At 44.2% G+C, this 25,375-nt stretch overlaps 1 protein-coding gene across 1 annotated transcript in view; it reads left to right on the top strand.

Moving 5' to 3' along the window:
• The window catches only part of TRIP4 (thyroid hormone receptor interactor 4), a 38,314-nt gene extending 14,197 nt beyond the window's left edge, over positions 1-24,117 (top strand). The window contains exons 8-13 of the mRNA XM_083183686.1: positions 267-387; positions 765-943; positions 7,694-7,818; positions 11,209-11,300; positions 14,149-14,251; positions 23,171-24,117. Coding sequence (XP_083039812.1) covers positions 267-387; positions 765-943; positions 7,694-7,818; positions 11,209-11,300; positions 14,149-14,251; positions 23,171-23,286 — 736 coding nt within the window. The 3' untranslated portion in view covers positions 23,287-24,117. The remainder of the gene's footprint in view (positions 1-266; positions 388-764; positions 944-7,693; positions 7,819-11,208; positions 11,301-14,148; positions 14,252-23,170) is intronic.
• The last annotated feature ends 1,258 nt before the right edge of the window (positions 24,118-25,375 follow it).

Raw genomic sequence — 25,375 nt, 5'->3', positions numbered from 1 at the left:
TCACTCCTCTCAGCTCAACTTAACAGTCACCGCTCTCTAGTCAGTTTCCCTCACAGGACCCAGACAGACATCTCACATCTTCTTGCTGTAAACTGTCTACAAGTTTGGGAGGCTTCTCCTCAAACTCTTTAGGTTACATTGGCAACATCTATACAGAGGTTACAGTACTTACTGTATCAGCGCTTCTCACCACATATCCTAATTTACATGTGGAAGTGGGGGGGACACCGTATGATTTAAAAAAAAAAAAAATTCTCTCCTGATAGGTTTGAAGAAGCTGTACATGCCATAAACTCTGGTACAGTAGTGAAGCCATTGAAAAAGTCAGGGGAGACTGGGAGTGATTCCTACCTTTTGAATCCCAGCATGTCATTAGCTCAACCAATGGTAAGCTGCTTTTCATTTGTTAGCACTTTTTATAATTCTGATGTCTATTCTCATATACACATAATAACCAGTAGTGCGAGTCATTGGTAAGCTCTTGTTTGTTGTGGTGGTGATTTACGGTTTTGCGAATCATCTGTTTTTAGGGAACATGATCAATTTCGGCCCTTTTTTGTTTCCTTTTACTTACATCTGTATTCATCTGTTGTAGGCGGATGGCCTAGTCCGGGCACACAGATGTAGATGATCATCATATTTCTACATGTGAAATGCTAGTTCAGTATATTTTGTAGAAATGTATACACCTTTTACATTAGACATGTCAGAATGTTAATGCTGATTTTAATGTCAGCCCAATGTCCTTTGTTCTGTTCTACCAGTGGGTTGATCAGGTGAGCTCAGGCCCTAACAGACGAAAAGCCCCTGCATCCACTGCAGATCTCAAAGAGAGGAACCAGCTTCGATTACAGGACCGTGAGCTGCAAGAGATCAGTGATCAGGGCATGTGTCTAAGCATGCACCAGCCATGGGCTTCTCTACTTGTTGCTGGCATAAAAAGGTGAGATGGTATCTAAATTTTCTAGTTCTGAATATGTCTCCATTGTCTCACCATAGTTGTTTTCTTCTTCTTCCCTGGAGGTCACTGGAGTTACACTGGGGTATAGAAGATTATGTATGGAGCCTGTCAATTTAAATCTTGAAATCTATAAATCTAAGCGTATGCATTTACTTTTATTTTTGTTCCTGAATAGGGCTTAAAGTGGTTCTGGGGACGTGGTGGAACTCCTTTCCCTCGACCACCTAATTTCTTCCCTTCCCCTTATCCTATTTGGCAAATCCAGGGCCAGTGTATGTTGTTTTTGGCATCCGTCTGCAAACTATAATGCTTTTCTGTTAGAATTATTGTGCAGTGCCAAGGTGGAGGTTGAACTAGTTCCATGTAACCATTTAACCCCTGTTCCTGCGGCAGATTCTCATCTACCTAAAGGCCCCCATACACTACGCCGACTTGTCCTAAGGACAAGTCGGCCTAATGTCTGCCTAATTACGGCCCGACTTCCACTGAGCTCCCCCGGCAGCTCCTGATATGATTTGGCACTTGATGTGCCATTTTTTTACATGTGATAAATCTGGGGGAGCTGCAGGAGAGCAGGGTCTGGGGGGAGCTTGCAGGGAGGGGTGGGGGCGTCAGGGTCCGTCTGGGGGAGTGGGGACCAGAGACCTGGTCCGGTCCGTGTGTGATGCAGGGTCCGGTCCGTGGGTGATGCAGAGGGGGTAGTCAGTTAGCGGCAGGAGAGGTGGCGGGGAGCGGGGTCTGGTCCAGCTGCTGGAGAGGTAGTGGGCTAGCTGGTGGACTGGAGAGGGAGCGCACAGCGCATAACAGAGTCCGGGTAGCGGCGAGCGAGAGAATAGGAAACATCCTATTCAAAAGACTGGGCGGCCGCTGATTGGCCGAGAGCTCAGCCAATCAGTGACCGCCCTGCCCGTCCAGTCTTTTGAATAGGATATTTCCTATTCTCCCGCTCGCCGCTACCTGGACTCTGTTATGCGCCCTGCGCTCCCCACTTGCCGCTACCTCTCCAGTCCACCTGCTAGCCCACTACCCTTCCTGCAGCTGGACCAGACCCCACTCCCCGCCACCTCTCATGCCGCTAGCTGACTACCCCCTCTGCATTGCCCACGGACCGGACCCTGCTCTCCGGTCCCCAGTCCAGCTCAATGCCGGCTGCACATAAGATTTATCTTATGTGCAGACCGTCCGACATCCAGATATGATCCGATGCGCACGGGACCGCGCATCGGATCAGATTGGATGTCATACCCTACGCTATTTGGCCAATTTCACCCGATTTCTCAGCCTGATCCTCCAGAATCGGGTGAAATCAGGCCCAAATCGCGTAGTGTATGGGGGCCTTTAGTCTGCCAGCTGGCTATCCGTATGTATTCCATTTACACATGTCTATCTGAAAACCTCCCCAGGCCTTCCTTCAATTTGCAACTCCGAACATTAATCACCAATTCAGAGCTCTTCCTTGTGGACTTTCTTTCATCCCTCGGTTTTTACCAATGTGATGGTGTCTCCTATTCAGTTGTTGGTGGTAACAATCATTTTTTGTCTCCATTATTCCTTATAAAGGCTCCATATGCGAAAATCCCTCACTCCCACATGATTTTCCTGTCCCCTCGTGCCTGCCTATCATTCTCTGATGGTTAGGTTGGACCGAAGTCACCATGGATTGCAACCTTAGGCTAGAGTGCATATACAGACACAAAAAGCAAAGAGTAGCTCTACTATAAACATATATTGCACATTGGATCATTTAGGAAAGATAAATATTATTAATTAAAAATCAATGTTTAAAACTTTCAGCATGCAGCGTATGAAACTGGCTGTAACTCCTAGCGAAACCTAAATCCTGCTCATTCCTATTGTTGCTTAGTCCTTCATAGCGATAAAGTTGGTGTTTGACTCCTGTAAGTACTCAATCCAAATGTAGGCAATACATCACCACTGTATGGACCACTTGGAGCTGAAAGGTTTGGAGTATTCCAGATGTGAATGTATGTGACCTCATTAGCTGGCAGCTGTTCCAAACTGATGGTGGTAAAGATGAGTTGAAGTCCCAAATGCATTTGGAAGGGCAAGATCTGGTTTTGGCAGGTGTCAGAGATATGTATCCTCCGGTGTGCAGCAAACGCGTTTCATTGTGTTCTCCACAACTATTGGAAAATAATCTCTGAAGGTACAGGCTTTTTTTATCCATTTTTTTCCATAGATGCTTGGTATTCCTGCAAGGGGTTTTTAACTTTAGCCTCCGTATCGTCCGCCACGGTATTTGAATCTTGTATTTCAATGTTGCATTTCAATCATTTTAAGTCTCCGATACGTTGAAGACTTTTTCTCCTTGCCATTTTTTCAGATAATAGTTTTGGAGACTTTTTTGTTTCATGACAATAGGGCAGAATTTAAGATTACTCCCTTTAATTTTTTTATTTTTTTTCCTGAAAGTGGTCACATAAATCAACCTATTTTGGTTCTGGGTTTCTCTAGTGGAGATACTTTGGTCCAGTCTTCGGATGTTGGACAGGCTTTTGGCCTTCATCTTTGTTTCTTACTTTGCAGTTGCAGAAGACTGATGTTGGCTATGATTTTTCACAAGAGGAGTTAAAAATTGATCTTGAGATTATCAAACAAGTTTACATTGTTTACATTGTTCGTGGTCAACCAAATATTTGGCTCATTCCAGTCAAGCCTGTATGGCTGCCACAAGGTCTTCCATGCATATGTTTGTCAAATTGTACTATTTTGACACTTATACATCCATTAGGTGCTGGGTGCTTTCTGCACCTACATGTGCTCCCTCCCATTAGGACTGCTTTGTTATATTCCCAGTGCAACTCCAGTGTTACCCAGGGAAATTAGCTAAAGGGAATTTTTTATTGTAAAATCCCTTTAGCTAATTTCATGAGGGGCACAGTGTTCTGTGTATATGGTTTTGTTTTGCTGTTTGTGTATGTTCTGATTGGATGGTCCTTCTAGTTTATTTTTCTTTCTCATTTTTATTTTTAAATAGTCTCCATTCCTACTTGTTAAATAACTTAAGTCTGTTGGGGGTGTAATTTAGGGCCTTATTCTAGTTCACTCTTTCTGACAAAATCCTTCTTAAACTGGCCATACACGGTCCGTTTAACGGATCCGTTTGGGACTTAAACAGCACACATCGGATCGGATCGCATCCCTTGTTGCATGCACTGCGATCCGATACGATGTTTACCTTGTACAAAAAGTATGTGCAGCACATACTTTTTGTACCGTACTATGTAGGGTGACCAACTCATCCCTTTAATCCGGGACACATATTAATTACACAGGTTCTGTGGCAGTTTAAAACCAGGTGAAATGGAGTCTTGGGTGTGGCAGTTTAAAACCAGGTGAAAGCCAGCCACAGAACCTGTGTAATTAATGTGTGTCCCGGATTAAAGGGATGAGTTGGTCACCCTAGTACTATGTGATGCGCGGGAGCGCGCATCGCATAGTACAGAACAGAGCCGGTCCAAAACGGAGCGTGTATGGGCTCCTTTAGATGGACAAAACCATGTGCACTGCAGGTGGGGCGGATGTTACTTGTGCAGTTATAATTAGATTTGGGTGGGGTTTTTCTTCAAAGTGAGATCTATATTGCAGTGTAAAAATAAAGCAGTCAGTATTTACCCTGCACAGAAACCAAATAACTCACCTGAATCTAATTCTCTCTGCACATTTTACATCTGCCCCCCTGCAGTGCATATGGTTTTGTCCATCTAAGAAGGATTTTGTCAGTGAACTAGAATAAAGCCCTTAAGGTGACCACACACTAGAACGATTTTTGGGCCGATTGGCCCATTTCCTATTAATCGGCTGATATATCGTCCGATGTTTACCGATAATCGGTCGAAAATCTGCCGATTTTGGTCCGATGCGTGCTCCCGTGGATCTTTAGCTGAATCTTCTGATCTTACGTGCTGCACAAAAGATCAGAAGATTTAACAAAAGATCCATAGGAACGCACACGGGATCTTAAGAAAAATCTTTGGTAAAGATGTGCGCTTGTCTGAAATCTTTTGTCCAGGACGGAATAAAGATTTTAAGGCTAATTTATGCACACATCTTACAATCGCAGATCTTTCTAGTGTGTGGGCACCTTTTAGTTTGTTTTGCTCTGTGTGAACTAAAGGTGCCCACACACTAGAAAGATCTGCGATCATAAGATGTGCGCATAAATTAGCCTTCAAATCTTTTGTCCGATCTGGACAAAAGATTTCAGGCAAACGCACATCTTTACCAAAGATTTTTCTTAAGATCCCCTGTGCGTTCCTATGGATCTTTTGTTAAATCTTCTGATCTTTTGTGCAGCACGTAAGATCAGAAGATTTAGCAAAAGATCCACGGGAGCGAGCATCGGCCGATTTTCGACCGATTTTCGACCGATTATCGGTAAATATCGGCCGATATATCGGTCGATTTATCGAAAATCGGCCAATCGGCCCAAAAATCGTTCTAGTGTGTGGGCACCTTAAGACAGTAAAGGTAACCCCTAAAGGTGCCCACACACTAGAAAGATCTGCGATCTTAAGATGTGCGCATAAATTAGCCTTCAAATCTTTTGTCCAATCTGGACAAAAGATTTCAGGCAAGAGCACATCTTTACCAAAGATTTTCCTTAAGACCCCCTGTGCGTTCCTATGGATCTTTTGTTAAATCTTCTGATCTTTTGTGCAGCACGTAAGATCAGAAGATTTAGCAAAAGATCCACGGGAGCGAGCATCGGCCGATTTTCGACCGATTTTTGACCGATTATCGGTAAATATCGGCCGATATATCGGCCGATTTATCGAAAATCGGCCAATCGGCCCAAAAATCGTTGTAGTGTGTGGGCACCTTAAGGCTAGTAGCATTTACTTTTACTGGAAGGGTCGGAGTGTTACAGAAATAGGGTAGAGTTAACCCTTTCTAAATATCTTCAACAATAAAATGGTTTGGTACTTGTTTCCTAGAACGGCCACACCAATGTTGATCGGGTCGGTCGCATCGCATTTATTGCATCGCATGCGACGCGACTGACGCGATGGGACCCTATTTTACATTGGATTCAATGTAAAATTCTCCCCAGACCCCAATTTTAACCCCCTCAATGGCACCCCACGATTGACGCCAACGGTACGCGTCCTCCGACCTTTTCATACCCCTACTATCCACGTCGGCGTGGAGTTGAGAATATAAAGTGTGGCGAGCGGACGCGTATAACTTCACAGGTATACGCGTCCGCTCGCCACGCTTCGGGCTCGCTGCGCTCGCCACACATATTCTCAACTCCACACCGACGTGGATAGTAGGGGTATGAAAAGGTCGGAGGACGCGTACCGCCGCCCCTCGCGGGCTCGCCACGCTTCGGGTTGGCGTCAATCGTGGGGTGCCATTGAGATAGTAGGGGTATGAAAAGGTCGGAGGACGCGCACCGCCGCCGCTCGCCACGCTTCGGGTTGGCGTCAATCGTGGGATGATGTTCACAATGGGGGGGGGGGGGGGGGGGGCATATACAATAAGAAATGGCCCATATTGGCCCATTTCCCATTTTTTTCCTGATTACAATGTTAAAAATATTTTAACATTGAACCCTATGGCAAAATCGGGTGCATCGCGCCGGTCGCGTGCCATGTTAATGCACCCGACCGACGCGATGGACCCGATTTTGCCTTTGCCGGCAAAATAGACCTGATTTCAAAGGAAATCTGGTCCATCGGAGATAATCGTGTACCTTAAGTTAAGGTACACTATTACCCCCGATTGTGGCCGTTCTAGGAAACAAGTACCAATGGTTTTAATAGCGATGCAACTATAAAGGGGTTATCTGCATTTCATATTAAACTGTTTGTGGATAACAAACAGAAAAAACCTTGAACAGTATAAAACACAAGCACACACATACACCTAAACATTGCACAGATATACACAGCACACTACACACGCATATATATATGTAGCGCGCCTCACACACTTACACATTGAACAGATACAAACACACACATACACCAACACACACAACCAACAATAAATGCATCAAAGTTGCTGAATCTTAGGAGTGGATGTGGAATTTATCAACACACACAAGCTATCAAGTCCAAGCGTTGTGTTTCAAACAACAACACCTTACCTGATTTCATTGCTGTCATTGAGTATGAATGCAAACACATTCTAACATTATGGTGGAAGTTTAACAAATTACAATATTGGGTCTTTGGCACAGCATAAGACAAAATTTTATCGCAATTTTGGAAATTAAAAAAAAACAAAACGAGGTTTTCACGGGCAACGCCAAGCGGTCAGCTAGTCCTTAATATACATTTGACGTTGTTTTTGCATACCTTGGTAAGGTGTACATTATCCATAGATTAGTACACAAACCGATAAATCACTTAACCACATTCCTTGTTCCTCTATTAGATTATTATTATTTTTTTCCTCATGTTTTTCTTTTCTCCAACTATGATAGACGCTGGGGACAACACATAACGTGGTCCTTGGCTCTCAGGAAATGTGATTTCAGTGTTCCAGCTTACCGAGCTTCATAGCTTTAATTTACAAGCTCAACTGAGAGTTGTCAGTCTGGAACTGCACGGTTTTCACATCCTCCCCTGCTGACAAGGAGTGTGACGCTGTGAGGATGTCTCTGTGTGATTCTTGATACTTTATTTTGACATGTGACACTGCAGTTCAATACTTGCCTTTTTAGACCAGTCATCATGGTCTCACTTCTTCTCTCCCATGCAGGGTGGAGGGCAGGACCTGGTACAGTGCTCATCGAGGGCGGCTTTGGATAGCAGCCGCTGCTAAAAGGCCTTCCCCGCAGGAGATCTCCGAGATAGAGGCTTCATACAGAGTGCTACTTCACAAAGGTTGAGCTGCCAAACCTTATGAACAGGGAAATAAAGGCATAGTGCAATTAAACTGGAGATGACTCTTAGAAGCTGTAAATGTATTGTCCAATACATAAGTAGGGATAAGGTTTTATTCTAATATGTCGGTTCTCCCTTATGGCGCTAGTTATCCTGGGCTTAGCTGGCTTGTTTTAGCTTTCAGGGCAACTTCGTAATTGGAGAAAGCTCATATATCTGGTATGCTGAAATTTGTATTTCATCAAAACTATATAATCCTTAAATGTAAATTTTCAGATCTAAATCATTACGTTGATTAAAATGCGAACAATCCATTTAATTGTGTAGTACCACGAAGGAGGGGTGTTAGATACCCTAGATCATTTGCCTTAAAAGTATTTGCTTTTAAGAGAAAAAACCTGATCTCTTAGGTCAGCAACAACACCACAATGCCAACTGTTCTCAATATCAAAAGGACAAAAGTCGACGTTACGGTGGAACTGGGGGGGGGGGGGGGGTTAGGGGTGATACGGTCATATTGTCCGTTGGGTGGACAGGCTACAAGGTCGACAGGGTTCTAGGTCGACATGGATGAAGGTTGACAGGTGTCAAGGTCCACATGGTGTTAGGTCGACATGGGGTTTTTCACTGCTTTTTTTTCAGCCTACGTGTCGACAGGCGGTATTTCATGCCCTACCATTCACTAGGGCAGGGGTGGGGATTGTGCCAAGGGCTGTTTGCATGGGGGAAAAATCCTGCGGGGGCCATATGCAGAGCTGGCGCTACCACTAGGCAAATCTAGGCATTTGCCTAGGGCGCCAGCCACTGGAGGGCGGTATTTCGCCCCCCCCCCCCCCCCCCCATGCCGCCCGGGTACCTGTCCTGCGGCGTATATGTGCGTAAAAGCTGGCGGTGGCAGCGGGGGGGGGTCGTCCCTGCAGTCAATAAGAAATACCGAGCGCTTCTGTTTTGGAAACACTGGCCGCACGCTGATTGGCTGAGATTCAGCCAATCAGTGTGCGCTGTGCGGCCAGTGTTTCCAAAACAGAAGCGCTTCCGCATAGCCTGGCGGATAGCGCTCGTTATTTCTTATTGACTGCAGGGACCCCCCGCTGCCGCCAGCTTTACAGCGCCGCAGGACAGGTACCCGGGCGGCAGACACCGGGGCGCCCCCACCCCGACTTGCCTGGGGTGCTCTGGTGCCTTGCACCGGCCTTGGCCATATGTAAAAACTTCTCTTACAAATTGTCCTGCTGCAGTCGCCCCATGCTCCGGCGGCTGCCGCTCAATAGGACTGACAGTCATCGGCTGCTATTGATTAAGAGGAATCTTGTGAGAACTACCGACTTCTCGCAGGAATTCTCCTATACTTGATTCCCAGCAAAGCCTGATGTTCCTCACCCCTGCGCTAGGGTATGGTGGGAGTATAAAATAGTGTGCTGAGCGACTGTGTTGACATTCGGGTAAAAAAAACCATGTCGACCTAGACACCTGTCGACCTTCACCCATGTCGACCTAGTTGCCTGTCCACCCAACGGCATCGACCTAATAACTGTCGACTTAAGTCAGGTCGATCATACTATCCACACCCGGTTAGAGATAGTGGTAAAATACTTAACATAAATATCATAGGTCTGACCTGGAAGTGTAAGTCACATAAGCACCAGCACCTAGAAATTATTGCAGATGCTTTAAGAAAGAAGGTCACTTCTAGGCCACCAAGATGAAATGGGGTGCCAGTGGGGTTCCCTACAGTCATTTACCTGTTAAAACACCGACAGACGGGTTCCTGACAGCCACCGGCTATTCTCCCTCGTGGGGTTCCACGACCCCCACGAGGGAGAATAGAATAGGTAGCGAGCCCGCATAGGGCTTTGATGCGCTCGCCATGCTGTCTGAGATGACTGTCGGAACCCTATACCACACCCGATGAAATGATGACGTTTTAACAGCCCAATATTACATCACTGTCTACATGATTATTGTCGACATTTTGTACCTAGTCCTTATATAAAAGAGAGTGGTCACCCTTAATACCTTTTTTATTTTTAGAGCCATATCTAATTAGCAGTAACTTACCACTGCTAACAGATTTGCCAGGGATTATCCAATTAGCCCCAGTGCCGGCTTGTTCTTTAGAGCTGCGATAACACACTGGTCTGGGATCTTATCCCAAATACCATGTGTTATTGTGCAAAAACTGGACATTTTCAGCTAAAAAAAGGCATGATGGCCTGATGCTCGCCATCACGCTAAAATTGCGATTTTCTTTTTGCCAAAAAATGAACGGGGCTAATAGGGTACCGGCCTAATTGGTAGGATCCCATGCAGGTCAGCCAGCTGTGAAAAACACATTTTGTATTTCTTTGATATTACTGACCCTGGCCTGTGTATAAATACATTACTCTAATGGAGTATGTATCATTTGATAGACAGCAACTAGGTCGACAGGGTCATTAGATTGACAGGGTCATTTGGTCGACAGTCAAAAGGTCGACATGGAGTAGTATATTCACCACACACACTGGATGATATCGTTCAGGTTATCAGTCAGTGATGTCACTCTGCCACCCTGTGCTCAGTGCATGTGGTTGCTGTCGATTTGTTGTCCGATTTTGAGCTGCGTGTACAGATTGCAGTGGAGTAAACGACCAGCGGTCATGTGCATCGTTAAAAATATTGACTGTACACACTTGACCATGAATACTCGATATCCTCATTAATATCGTTGAAGATATATCTCCCAGTGTGTACCCAGCTTAAAGTTACTCAATTCATATACAGCTCTGTAATTCACATCTTTGGAGCATAAGAATTTAAACTGGTTCACTGCACAATAGGCAATTTACGATTTATGACTGCCGGTTTTGCCCAGTAAATGGTTTCTGCTTTAGAAATATGGGCATTCTCGCACAAAGTCCTGCACCTTCGGCTTTTCACAGACTACTACGTTAACCTCCTTGACTGCGAAAGAGAGTGACTGTTGTCCTTGAGGGACTTCTTAAATCCCTTTTTACAATGAACTCTCTCTGTTTGGGTTTACTTCGGGTACTCCAGTTTTCTCTCACAATCCTAAAATATATTGGTAGCTTAATTGGCTCCCAACAAAATGAACCCTAGAATGTGTATGTGCTTGTACATGTAGGGACATATAGATGGGCCAGATGTGAGTGTTAAACATATTCTCTGTAAAACTCTGCGGAATATGTGTGTGCTATATAAATATCTTATAATAATTAAACTGTGCTAGTTCTGTCACAGGCACAATGTATTCACTGGCGGCTGAATTAATGTTTTTGTTGTTTTATTAGAATTTACAACCGTTCTTTAAACTGCGATCTCTGCTTTGCGAAGTCTGGGTACATGTTTAATTTTTGCACTTAATCTTATAAACCACTCTTGCATTTTCAGGTATTGCTTTTCCCAAGGATTATCCAACCGGCTGTGTGCTGGGTTGTGTAGAAGTGGCTGACTGCCTGTCGCAGGAACAGTTTATAGAGCAGGTGAGCGATTCATGTAGGGAAAGGGTATTTGAAGTGTTTACAAAATAATTGTACATATAAACTCCTTAGAGAACAAGACCACATTTTGCCTCTAGTGCAGTGGTTCCCAAACTGTGTGCCGTGGCACCCTGGGGTGCCTTGGAGGACTTGCGAGGGTGCCCTGGGTTGATGTTCCAGGACCAATTTAAGTTATTTATGTCCAATATAATAGTCAAATTGTGGACAAACAGAAGTGAATCCTGTCCGTTACCACATAACTGACCCTAAGGATGAGATATAATCACAATTTTTTTAACTTAATATTTGTCTCTAACTTTCTCATTGATAAACCTTTAGCCTAGGGGTTCCACAAAAAAATTCTGATGCTTCGGGTGCCGTGATTCAAAAACTTTGGGAACCCCTGCTCTATTGGATGAATTATGATGGACTGGTAGCAAGCAGGTTAAACAATGACCTTTCAAAGATGCATCTACTGGACTTTGATGAATCTGTGATTTATTCATAAAGAAGTTTATGATCAAGTGAATTATTAATTACTAATACATGCTGAAAAAAATTCTTAGTTTAGCTATAAAGCAGCAATTATCTGATAAATAATTTTACATGTAATAGAATAGAATTGTGTGTGAATTAAATGTACTTTCGACTTAAATTTAATACTTACCTTGTTTTTGTTTGATACTTTGCTACCTTTAATCTTTACTATTATACTATAATAATACTATAATTTTGTCTCCATTCCTCTGATGTCCTATCTGGTGGACACTGCAGGTTGTAGGTTTAGAGGGGTGCTGAGGAGTAGGCACTATTTTTGTAGCGGAAACTCCCTCCAATTTGTAGGTGTTACTTCTGCTGCCCATTGTTTCCGCTAGGAGCCTCTTTTAGCTGGCAGCGCTGTTGGTTAGTGTATGCGTTTCCTCCTGATTTTACACTTTAACAAGGCAGGGCTTCATTCTCCGCCTTCTCTCTAACCCTGGCATTCCCAACCACGTCCTCAAGGCACACTAACAGTGCAGGTTTTAGTGATATCCAGGCTTAAGCACAGGTGACTTAATTAGTACCTTAGTGATTCTGATTAAACCATCTGTGCTGAAGCCTGGATATCACTAAAACCTGAACTTTTGGTGTGCCTTGAGGACCGTGGTTGGGAATGCCTGCTCTAACCCAATGTGGTTTCTCCTGAAATAGTGTTAACAGATTTGTGTCCTTCTAATTGTCCGCTCCACTTCTTGAATGTGTCCAGACATTGAGCATTTATTTAAACTGCACTGCCCATGATTGGAAGCCTGTATTTTGTATCACTTCCAAGTGTTTGTGGATAAAGACTTCAGTTTTTGGCATAAGGTTCTGAGCACAGCTTGGTCAGTGTGTGATCTCTACTTCTCTTAAACTTATTTGAAAGTCCCACACTTTTTTTTTTTTTTTAAATCCTTGCGACAGTCGGTATTCTGTTCAGATGATACCCAGCCTGCTCCAGCTGCTCTGTTTGGTACGCCCTCCAGCAGTCACTGTAAATTGTGGTCCCGGGGTGCACGTGCCTCTCGATGGCAGCCATGAGGGTGCTGGCGTCCCGCCTCTCGACTGCCGTCAAAAAACGCTCTCCGGTCTGTCTGGAGATGCCCCCTAAAAATCCACTGCTTGGGCAGCATGCGTCCAACATTGGCCTTGCGCTTCACAAAGAGGCTTTCATCAATCTCCACAATGGTGCCTGGGCCGCCAATTTGTTGCTGAGGCTGCGACAGGAGGTCGACAGTGCAGGCCTCCAGCATTAAATTATTATATTGCACAGTGGTGGCCTGGGTGACAGAGAGGTGTCGCTGACAAAACATACACTTGTCAGCTCCTCAGCCCAGCAGAATATAATGCGGATGAGGGTAACGAAGGTCAGATGACACCCTCTAAACCACTGTGCAGCCCTTAGACTGACCTTTTTTCCGCAGGTGCGGATATGGCAGCGCCACATCCGCTCCATAATACTGAGCCTCATCGGGTGCCCATTGGGGTAGGTCTTTGTCTCAGGCAGGAAATGTTGCCCCTGAAGGTATTCCACTGCCTCCTCCTCAGTCTGGGGCAGAGTAAAAATTGTCAGCCTCTCTGCAGCCCTGTCATGCAGCACGTATCGTGTGCCTCTCAGAGAATACAACAGCTGACTGACTACGCTAACTGCGTACCGCTCAATCTACCAGCTGACTGACTTAGCCGCGAGAACTAGACGCTGTTTCTGACAGGGACGCTAATTCTGGCTATGCTAGAACTAGGCGCTAGATTCTTTTCAGTAAATACGATGACTACGCTAGTCTCGAGAACAGTACTGCCTACGCTGACTACACTACACTACACTATGCTACTTCTGCCTTACTACGCGGTACTTGTTTACGGACGCTGATAACGTAGATTACACAAGTAAGGCAGCTGGCGAGCTGCTAGGATTCAAACAGGCGCTACGCTTTGGGTGTCTTCAGCAATTGCTCAGAAGGCCCTGCTCATCGCGCCGCACCTACACATGTGAGAGATGTGCAGGGCCTTCTGAGAGACTGCTCTAGAAATATCCAGCAGGTTCATTCTTCATCACGACCCAACTTCAGACAGTAGGGCTGCGCATTTGCATCGCTGTGTAGGCCACACACACAGCGATAAGCAGCCACTTTCTATTGCTGTGTGTGTAGGGCCCATAAGCAGTATGTAGTGGTAGGACAATCGCATTTGTGTTATTTTTTTTTACCTATCCATCTGATACAATGGGAATGTAACCGAAAAGTTGCGTGAATTAGCTGAAAAATATATAGTCCGTGTTTTCATATGTGACACCAATGTCTAATTTGTATTTCTTGTCTTTATCTTCTAACAGTATCCATCGCTTAGCCAGGAATCTGCATCTCCTTTTGTTTTCATCTGTACAAATCCTCAAGAATTACTTGTAAAATTCCCAATTAAAGGACAACACAAGATCTGTAAGTGTGAAAGCACATTGACAGCTAGATAACTACCCATAATTTCAAGTACTATTAGGGGTAAATTTACTACGCAACGCTATTGGTTACTACACAACGCTTCATGGTTTTGGACCCAGGATTTAAAATGGAAATAATAATCAAAACCAGGTGTTTTTAATTTTTTATTTTCTAGACCCTGTAAATGAAGTGGCTGAAGATATGGCCACTTTAAAACATGTCCCCTAAAATGAGGTATATTCAATAAAGTGTAGATTTGCATATAGCAACTAATTACAATCTATCTGTTATCTTTTAGAAGGTGTTAAGGTGCCCATACACGGTACAGTAATTGGATGCGTTAGGGACTAGATCGCATTGCATGCAATGCGATCTAGTTAAAAAAAAATATGTGCAGCACATAATTTTTGAGCTGTGCGATGGGATGTGTGCAGGAGAGGGCATCGTGCGCGCAAAAAAATTCACCGTGTATGGGCGCCTTAAGATAAATAAGTAGAGTTGCTGTGGGTAACATCTCCAGCTATATAAACACTCACTTAAGTAAATATACAACCCTATATGTGTTTATGCTGATGTAAGCACCCTGTATATCTGTTTCACGTTATACCACCTTTTGTAGTCTTTTTCTGGAAGCTTTTTAGTAAACCTACTCCTTACTCTGCTTCGGTTTAGCTCTCCTACATGACTCCCGGCCAACTCTAAACAAGCTTTGTATGTGAGTTTTCATTTTGCCATTGTGCAGATTTGTGATGTGCCTAATGAATCTTTGCCATGGAAGACTCCCTAATGAGTGTGCTCACACTGCTGTTCCGTGCAGATGGCTACACCTAGGCCAATTTACTTTTTTGTATTTTTTTATTATATTTTCCGCTTTTTCTTCTTCTTACTTCATGGCAGCCGTACAATGGGTTCATCCCTCTCTCCCCTCTCAATTAGACAGGTAGTTTTTCCCTAGGACACGCCCCCATCTCCACCTGTACATTAGCCAGCACCTTCCCCCATGCCTTCAGTCTTTTTCCTGTCTCCTTGATAGATAGACAGAGTAGTGTAGGTTTTTTTATTTTCACTTACTGGTAGGCGTTACGCTGCCAGTCCTGGGCAGCGTTGGGATGGCGGTGCCGGTTCTCTAAGAGGTCCTGGCCGGTGGTGTGGACCCCCAGACACGGAGCCCCTGGTGAGCGGCGGGAGTCCTTGCTGCTTCTCAGCAACTCGCCGGCGTTAGCCCGGCGTGCCTGTGCGGCTTGTGTATGGACTTCCGGCGTGCTCATGCGGGTCAGCAGCTTGCGTTCCACTTAGGGCGCGCTGCTCTGACCTTAGCCGGATGGAGGCGCGTCCCGGTATGGCGCGCAATGCGCAGCACTAGCGTGTGCGGTTCACTGGGTCCGGAAGTCGGGTTGGCGTGCGTTCCAGCGTCACAGATGACGCGCACGCCGGCCGCAGGGCGGAAGCAGCCTTTATAATGCGCCTGGTCGGTGTTACAGGCGCTTCCTAAATGTGCTGGATACAAGGTGCTGTGTGAACGCCTTGTCTAAACATGGAAGAGGAAGCCTCTCAGAAGGTTTCTACATTGCTGCCCAGGTAAGTCCTCTCTGAGGACTTAGTTTCCTTATGTTAGGTTTATGCAGTATAGTTAAGTGATTACTGTTTATTTAATCTTCTAGTGTGCCTGTGGGGACTAAGAAGAAATTGGCTAAGAAGAAGCATATTAGCAAAACATGCATTGGATGTGATAAAGTTTTCACTGGGGAAAAGTCCTTGTGTCAGAGCTGTGCTAAGGAGGCGGATACCAGTATTGGGACCGTATCCCAGATTAGCGAGTTAATGGCTTGGATGAAGGAAAACTTTGTTTCCAAAAAGGAATACCAGGCGAAAAGGTCAAGGTCTCAAACCAGTTTGGACTTCTGATGAAGCCGCTGACCAGAAGGCGGGGAAACGCGTCATCGAGCGTCACTTCCGCAAACAAACTAACACCACGTGAGCTGGGGAGATATCTGCCGGAGCTGTGAGTCCTAGAAAGAAGCTGCAGAATTGGGAAGACCAGCAGCTGGGGACCCGCTTCAGGCCAACAAACCCTCACCCATTTGTGGGCAACAAAGCGCTGCACTCGCTGAAAAGCCTAAGTATCACATTATTCTTTACTCCAATACGCTGCTTTGCCTGAATGAATGAGCACCTGCAGTTTTCATATGGAGCAATTCTAAAGGCTGCTCTGCATCTGAGCCTTACTGTGTGACTGACTAACACGCTTGCAATTAACATCTATGCTTACCAAAGTGTTTCAAAAGTTCTCTGGGACTGTCTAAATTATTAAGAGGATTTAAAATTACCAAGCCTCAATTTCATTATATGCTGCAGCCTAATTGGGCAAACCTAGTTATAATGGCAATGGAATACTGAGTCTAAGGCATACATCACAGCCTAATGAAAGAAGCCTTTTTTTCTTGTCTTTTTGATGGCCAGAAATTATTGTGCATATTTTAATAGCTCTACCGGCCGGTGGTATTGTTTGTATTGTTGTGTATATTTTATTTGATTATTTAATTTTTTAATAAATTTATAAATTTTTCTTGATTACTAATTAGTGTGGTCCATTAGCGCCGTTTACTTGGTGTGTATGCAGTTTGGACTTAGAATGTGATGTGCCTGCGGCTGCAGATACTGACGATGATGCGGGGTCTGGGGGCTCTGGTGCAGAATCTGGCGAACTAGTGGAGGAGGAACGTTCCTTTAACTTGGAGCTTGTGGAAGTTGTCCTGAAAGAGTTGTATAAAACACTGAACTATAAGCAGCCAGTTAAAACTGAGTATGACGCGTTGTTTGAGGACAGGTCCAGGAAGGGAAGGTGTTTTCCCGTTCACAAAGTTGTCAAGGAGATACTCACTAAAGAATGGGCCAATGCGGATAAGCGTATTGGGTCTGTTAAAAGGACAGAAAGGATGTACCCAATAGAGGATGCGGAATTCCTAAAGTGGTGCAATATCCCCAAAATAGATTCTGTGCTGCAGTGTCCGAAGTCACCACCAAGACAACAATTCCCTTAGAGGACGGTGCCTCTCTTAAAGACGCTATGGATAAGCGTATGGAAAGCGCTCTGAAGAGGCTGCATATCTCCAGCTCAACCTCCATTAAATCAGGGGTGGCCATTGCTTCCTCGGCCAGAGCTCTCAGGATCTGGTGTGCTTCCTTGCAGGAAGATCTACAAGAGCGTGTCGCCAGAGAACAAATTATTAGTAGTCTAGCCCAGATTCAGCTTACCGTTGATTACATCTGTGAGGCATCATTAGACATGCTGGATTACTCAGCTAGGACGTTGACCTCCGGAGTAGTGGCGAGGAGGGCCCTGTGGCTTAAGTCCTGGGCGGCAGACTCCCACTCTAAAAACAAGCTGGCGACTCTGCCGTTTGAGGGAGAATTCCTCTTTGGCAGTAAACTTGACCAGATGATACAGAGAATGTCAGGGGGTAAGTCAGTGAGACTTCCCCAAGATAAAAGGGGAAGAGGGTCCAATTATTTCCCCAGGCAAAGTTTTAGGCAGGCCAGATCTTACAGACCTGGGAGGCCATTTCGGGAGAGATATATCTCTGGTATCTCCAGGGCATTCTTCCGACAGACAGTTAAAAGAGGCGATAAAAAACAGTGACAAACTGTGTCCCGTGGACAGTTTCCAGGTTGCCGGAAGATTGCTGCAGTTTGCCCACGTGTGGGAACAAACGGTTCAAGACACCTGGGTACTAGAAGTGGTGTCCACGGGATATCGTCTAGAATTTCTTTCAAAACCCAGACGGGAAAAATTTTTAGTTTCACAAATTCCAGTTTCAAGGGCGGAGCAAGAGGCTCTAATCTCAAGTATAAAGGATCTGGTGGACTCGGGAGCAGTAGAGTCTGTTCCGGAGGCAGAGGAAGGCCTAGGGTTTTACTCTCACCTGTTCGTAGTGACAAAAAGTTCTGGAGGTTTCCGAACAATCCTGGATTTAAGAGATTTAAACGCCAGAATCTGGAAGCACAAGTTCCATATGGAGACAGCCAAGTCTATTCTTATGGGGCTAAGAAGGGAAGACTACCTGGTCTCAATAGATCTAAAAGACGCTTATTTTCATGTCCCTATCTGTATACCAGACAGAAAATTTCTCAGATTCTGCGTCAAAGGAAACCATCTTCAGTTTACCTGCCTTCCCTTTGGTCTCACGTCCTCACCGAGGGTATTTACAAAAGTACTAGTGGTCATGATAGAGTGTCTAAGAAAGAAAGAAGAATATAGCGATTTGGGCATATCTGGACGATCTACTCATCTCAGCAAGATGAAGCCGTCCGAGATGCAAATACAGTTGTTCAATTTTTACAGGATCACGGGTGGTTGATCAATTGGAGCAAGAGTCATCTGTCCCCTACACAGACTATTCAGTATCTAGGCGTCGTCATAGACACATTGCAATTCGAGGTTACTCTGACCAATCAGAGATGCAGCAAAATTCAAGATCTGGTAGAGGCGATTCAAAGAAATCAGAAAGTTCCTCTAAGGCTGGTGATAAGTCTCTTAGGAATGATGGCATCTACAGTGGAAGTGGTTCCGTGGGCCAGATGGCATATGAGAACACTGCAATGGCGTCTCCTTCCCTATACCAGGAGCCAGGTTCCTCTTGACCGTTACATCACGTCAAGTGGTGTTGTCTCAAAGCAGGTATATGGCGTCCAGAAAAATGTCTCTCGCAAGTCCGCAGTACGTAGTACTGACAACGGACGCAAGCGCCACAGGGTGGGGTGCGCATTGTTTAGGCAAAACTACCCAAGGTATCTGGTCCATTCAAGAGTCAGATCTGTCATCCAATCACAGAGAACTTCGAGCAGTGTATATGGCCATAAGGGCTTTTACCATCGAGATAGAAGGATCCCATCTACGAGTCTTTTCAGACAACATAGCCACGGTCGCATATATCAACAAACAGGGGGGGGGGACAAGAAGTCGCCCACTGTTGGAAGAGATTCGATTGATCATGGTCTGGGCAGAAGAGCATCTCCTGTCCATTTCAGCACTACATGTGCCGGGGGAAGAAAATCAACTGGCAGACTTCCTAAGCAGGACTCAAGTATTGCCAGGAGAATGGGAACTGAAGAACTCTGTCTTCAGGCAAATAGTTCACAGATTCGGCCAACCACAAATAGATCTCATGGCGACTCCGGAGAATGCGAAGACTCCTCGATTCTTTTACAGACTCCCGACGCGGGGTTCAGAAGGGGTGGACGCTCTGTCCCAAAGGTGGGAGTTCACCCTAGTGTACATATTTCCACCTTTCCCACTCATCCACAAAGTACTATGGAAGATCAGGTCGGAGAGAGTTCGGGCAACAGCCATTCTTCCATACTGGCCCAGGAGGTCCTGGTTTCCGATGGCAGAAAGCATGGCGGTGGCAGAGCCATGGTTTCTGCCAGTATCGCACGATCTCCTGATGCAAGGTCCAGTAATGTGCCAAGATCCACAGAAATTACATTTAGCGGCGTGGAGTTTGAAAGGAAGCAATTAGCGGACAAAGGTTTGCCCCCCGGTTGTAATAGACATACTTCTGCAAGCAAGGAAGAAGGTGTCGTCTGACATATATTACAGAATCTGGAGAATCTTTGCTGGATGGTCAAAAGATAGGTTTCCATTTCCCAAGGCAAGAATATAGCATGTTCTACAATTTCTCTGTGAAGGTTTCAATAAAGGACTATCAATAGCGACTCTGAAGGTACAAATTTCGGCCCTCAGCGCCCTGCTGGATAGAAAATTGGCAGACCACGGTTTGAAGGTTTTTTCAAGCAACAAAGAGAATCCATCCAAGAATTAGACCAATAATTCCTCAGTGGGATCTCAATCTAGTACAGGCATGTCCAACGTTGGCCCTCCAGATGTTTTGAAACTACACATCCCAGCATGCTTTGCCACAGTTTTGCTATTAGAGAATGCTAAAACTATTGCAAAGCATGATGGGATGTGTAGTTTCAAAACATCTGGAGGGCCAACATTGGACATGCCTGATCTAGTACTTAATGGTCTCATGAGCCGTGTGAGAGGTCTAAACTAAAATTTCTCACATGGAAAGTGGCATTCATGGTGGCTATCACGTCAGCAAGACGAGTGGGGGAGCTGCATGCGTTATTATGTTGCGAACCCTATCTTAAGTTATTTCCGGACAAAGTAGTCCTGAGAACCAAACCATCTTTTTTTCCAAAGGTGGTTCCCTCTTTTCATATGAGTCAAGATATTGTTTTGCCTTGTTTTTTTCCAAACCCAACCAGTAGAAGAGAAGAAGATCTTTATACGTTGGATATGGTTAGAATAATAAAAATTTATTTGGATCGAACAGCAGGCTTCAGGAAGTCGAGATCATTGTTTGTGATTCCACAAGGGGCGAAGAAAGGATTCGCTCCTTCAAAACAAACTACACTACAGGAATTTACACCTGGATATATTTAGGTGTATGATTTATGTCAAATGAAAGGTTTCAATTGAACTGAAATATTCCTATCTGTGTACTTATGGTTTTTCTGGAATTCCCCAATCAATATCGAAATATAAAGTTACGGATTATACTTACGATAATTCCTTTTCTTCGGAGTACTTCATGGCAGCCGTACAATGGGTTCATCCCTCTCTCCCCTCTCAATTAGACAGGTAGTTTTTCCCTAGGACACGGGTGGTTGATCAATTGGAGCAAGAGTCATCTGTCCCCTACACAGACTATTCAGTATCTAGGCGTCGTCATAGACACATTGCAATTCGAGGTTACTCTGACCAATCAGAGATGCAGCAAAATTCAAGATCTGGTAGAGGCGATTCAAAGAAATCAGAAAGTTCCTCTAAGGCTGGTGATAAGTCTCTTAGGAATGATGGCATCTACAGTGGAAGTGGTTCCGTGGGCCAGATGGCATATGAGAACACTGCAATGGCGTCTCCTTCCCTATACCAGGAGCCAGGTTCCTCTTGACCGTTACATCACGTCAAGTGGTGTTGTCTCAAAGCAGGTATATGGCGTCCAGAAAAATGTCTCTCGCAAGTCCGCAGTACGTAGTACTGACAACGGACGCAAGCACCTTCCCCCATGCCTTCATTCTTTTTACATGTCTCCACCACCGATCCTAGGGAAAAACACAAACATGGGGGGGGGGGGGGTAATAATATAGGCTGCCATGAAGTACTCCGAAGAAAAGGAATTATCGTAAGCATAATCCGTAACTTTCTTCTTCTTACTTCATGGCAGCCGTACAATGGGATATACCAAAACAGTAGGGTGGGCTACAATACCTTAGATCAAGGCCTGATGTAGAACTCTGCGCCCAAAAGATTCTTCAGATACATCCAATGCATAATGTTTTGCAAAGGTATGTATAGACGACCATGTCGCAGCTTGGCATATGTCTTTGACCGAGACGTTAGCCTCTCTCGCCCAGGAAGTTGCCATTGCTCTAGCCGAGTGTGCCTTTATGCCTTCTGGAACTTGTCGGCCGACTTTCTTGTAGGTGAAACAAATTACTTCTTGATCCAGGTGTAAATGAACGTCTGGCTAGGAAGATTAGCCTTGCAGCTGCATTCATGATAGACTGTAGTGGTGAGAGTCTGTATTGGGGAAGGCCAATAAGGAGACTATTGCAATAATCAATGCGTAAGATTCATATAGAAAGTTTACAATATGTAGTGTGAAACTTCATTTAGCAGAGAATCTGGGTTAAAATAGGTCCCAGGTCCGTCAGCTGCATGTGTAGTCACCTTCTGAATAGGGTCTTCCTAACCGCTCAGCACTCTCATATGTCCTTTCTAGCTGTACCCGACCCAGGTTCTACAAATCTCCACCACATGCCCCCCCCCCCTTTCCCAGATGTAACTTGTGTTCGGCAGCACTATGGGACCTCTTGCCCCAGGTACCAATTAGTATTGGCAATATAGCCTTTCTATTTTTATTTTTCTTAGTTTTCAAGTGGTATGTAGGAAGTTGTAATTGTATAAAATGTAAGCATCAAAGCAATTATATTTATGCATAACATAAATTTCCTTGTTTGTATGTTAGTGGGGTTGAGCTTTTTAAACTTAAAAAAAAAAAAGTCTGAATCCATCCAATTTTTGCCCTCCTCTACAGTATATCAATAGGTTGAATTTAATGTTCAGCCTGTCCACTGTCGAAAAGGGGGCGTGTTGGAGAAAACAGCCGTGGATTAGACATTCCACGGGCGCTTTGACAAAACAGACCCAACTGTTTTAAAGTCAGATCTGTTATCTCGAATTCCACCTTCAATGCTGTCGGATATATCGGCAGTGATTGAATTCCCCCCTTATAGTGTAATCCAAATTTTTTTGTGTAGAAAATACCAGTAGGGCAATAATATGTTATGTTTATGTAAAGAAACGTAATCAAAATTGTAATTCAGAAATGAATCTGTGATCTTCCCAGAAAGTTGTGCTAGCAGCTTGTGTTTAGCCAGATTACACTGCCCCCAGATGTAATTTATAGAGATATTGCCCACTTGGCAGAACAAGGATATTATTATGTCCAGCAGTGCACAGAACCGCAGTGCTACACGTGTACTCTGTCCTGTGTACCCTCTCTGCAATGTAACCGCCGTCCAAACCACACACTGCTTCTTGAAGACATTGAGGGAATTGCTGTTACTGTGCCTGGAAAACTAACCTAAGAGATTTGGGCAAGCAGCCCTAGATAAGGATAGAGCAAGTAAAAGGAAAAAAAAAAAAAACGTTTAGTGCAGTGTTTTGGAAATTTCACCCTGGGGAGAACAAGGTTCATACTCCTTTGTCCGGTAACATTTGCTTGTTAATGTTATGTTGTTCAGTAGATATTTTAATATGATTTTATTTGTAAGTGTGGTATGGTCATCTGCACTCTCTCTACATGTTTTAAGGTTCTAAAATATGGTGCCTTCTCTTTTTTTAAGGGAAACTGGACACAAAAATTCACCAAGGAGCCAAGAAAGGATTGATGTTTAGGAAGGAGAGAACAGGACATGCTGGAGAAAATGGCAAGCAAAGTCAACCAGGAAACGGAAGATAAAGGGATTACATCAGTGGGATTATCATAAAGAAACAAATTTGCAAATGGCTTTCTGGGATTTCTTTTTATATTTATGTATACTGAATTATGTTTTTGTATATGTGAATTTCCAGCAACTGAAATGAAATTAAAATGATTGCCATGTTGTTACATACATTTAATATACATGCACATAGCCCATGGATAATGATGTGTAAAACAGTGACACAGAAAAAAAGGGCTCACATATCTCTGGATTGCAGGGAGCCAGATTTCCTTTTCTGGGATAAAAGCATGCTAGGAATCTTCTATAAAGTACAGTCTATCCATCATTGGTTTGGGGATGTTCTAGAAGAGTTTTCAACCTCAACACACAAGTTTTCTTAACATGTCATGTTTTGAGGATTTCTCTCTGTGGAAGGAAATGACTATATTACTGACCCAGCAAAATAGATTGACTAACCTGTATTAGAAACTGGTGTCGGACGGTTCCCCGACAGTCGGGATTCCGACAGTCATTATTCTGACATCGGAATCCCGATTGCTCCCTCGTGGGGGTCCGCGACCCCCATAGAGGGAGAATTAAATAGGTGGCAAGCGCAGCTCGCCACTGTGCTCACAGCGTGGCGAGTGCAGCGAGCCTGCAAGGGGCTTCATTGCGCTCCCCACGCTGCGCAGCCGGGATTCCGACGTCTGAGTAATGACGGTCGGAATCCTGACTGTCGGATTGGAATAGAGAACCATGTTCTCGAATAATGATTGCTGATCAAATGAATACCGTATATGCATGTTATGCTTTTCTGGTCACATTGTGAAGGAGCATTGTGGATGTGTTTCCTGAGGGAGTGGGGACCCCCCCCCCCAAATAAAGCGCTCCCCCCTTGTAAGTGTTGAAAGAGAACATATATGTAAAGTTACCTGTGGACTATAGAAAGGGGAACTTGTTCGATAAAATAGTTTTTGGAGGTTATGTGAATCATTCTGGAATTTGAGAAAGCATGTGTGAAGTGGATAGTTCCAGGGAACGTTTGTAAGCTAGAAGAAAGTCCTCGCTCAATGAGGAAAAGCATTCCACAGAGTGGGTGCAGCGCAGAAAGATTTTTTTTAATCCTGAATAAATGCAGGTGATGCATGTGTATATGACAGACAGAGATCTTGTGCAAAGTGATGGGGGTTAAGCTGGGAGATTTTCAGAAAACTTCAGAGATTTATGTTGGTGTTAAAAGGAATTAGTATTTTAGTAAAAGTATTTCTTATTTGGTAAGATACAGCCAGACAATGATATGACTGACTGCGGAAAATCAGCAGCTCAAAGTTTAGGGAAAATCCTTCTAGACACGAGTTTAAAATAGATAATGGTCTATGGAGGCTATTGCAATAGTCAATGCGGGTGTCAATGAATGTTCAAAATGATGTTTTTGCAGTGTCCTATGGGAAATTTACATATTCTGGAAATATTTTTTAAATGCATGCAATAATATATTGGATACCTACAGTATATATGTGGGGAACTAAGTACAATTCTGAATGACGGATAACACCTAGTCAGTGAGCTTGTAGGGTTGATTTTATTTTCCACAAAGCAAGAGAGCGAGATAGGAAGGTAAATACTGTTGACTGGTGGGAATATTATTGATTCCATTTTTGTAATATTTTTTTTTTAATGGCTTAAATTTGGTTAGCTTGATATAAAGGAAACCTTCCAGATATCTTCTGTCAAATACTTATATTACAAGACAAGTGTTTGAGTGAGTTGGGGGGGTCTATAAATACATCTTAAGTCTTTCCATTTTGTAGAGACTACATACATACATACATACATCTATATAATAAGTTGAAGAGTCTGTGTGTGTGTGTGCGTGTGTGTGCGTGTCCGACGCATTGCGGACACACCGTGGCACTCAGAGACACCAAATTTGGCAACAAGGTACCTCTATACCCGGTGGTGTGCACCTCGAAGCCGTTTTTGGGAAATTTCACTTAGAAATTTAAAAAACACCAAGTTGTAATTTTCCTTCATTGATGTTCTGGGGAAAAGATCGGCGATCTGGGAAACCGTTTGCGAAGGAACAACTCCACACCTGATTTCATTGCTGTCATTGAGTATGAA

The sequence above is a fragment of the Crinia signifera genome, chromosome 4 (genome assembly GCF_055691185.1).
Source record: "Crinia signifera chromosome 4, ASM5569118v1, whole genome shotgun sequence".
Taxonomy (NCBI): Eukaryota; Metazoa; Chordata; class Amphibia; order Anura; family Myobatrachidae; genus Crinia; species Crinia signifera.
This window is presented reverse-complemented; position numbering and strand designations above follow the sequence as displayed.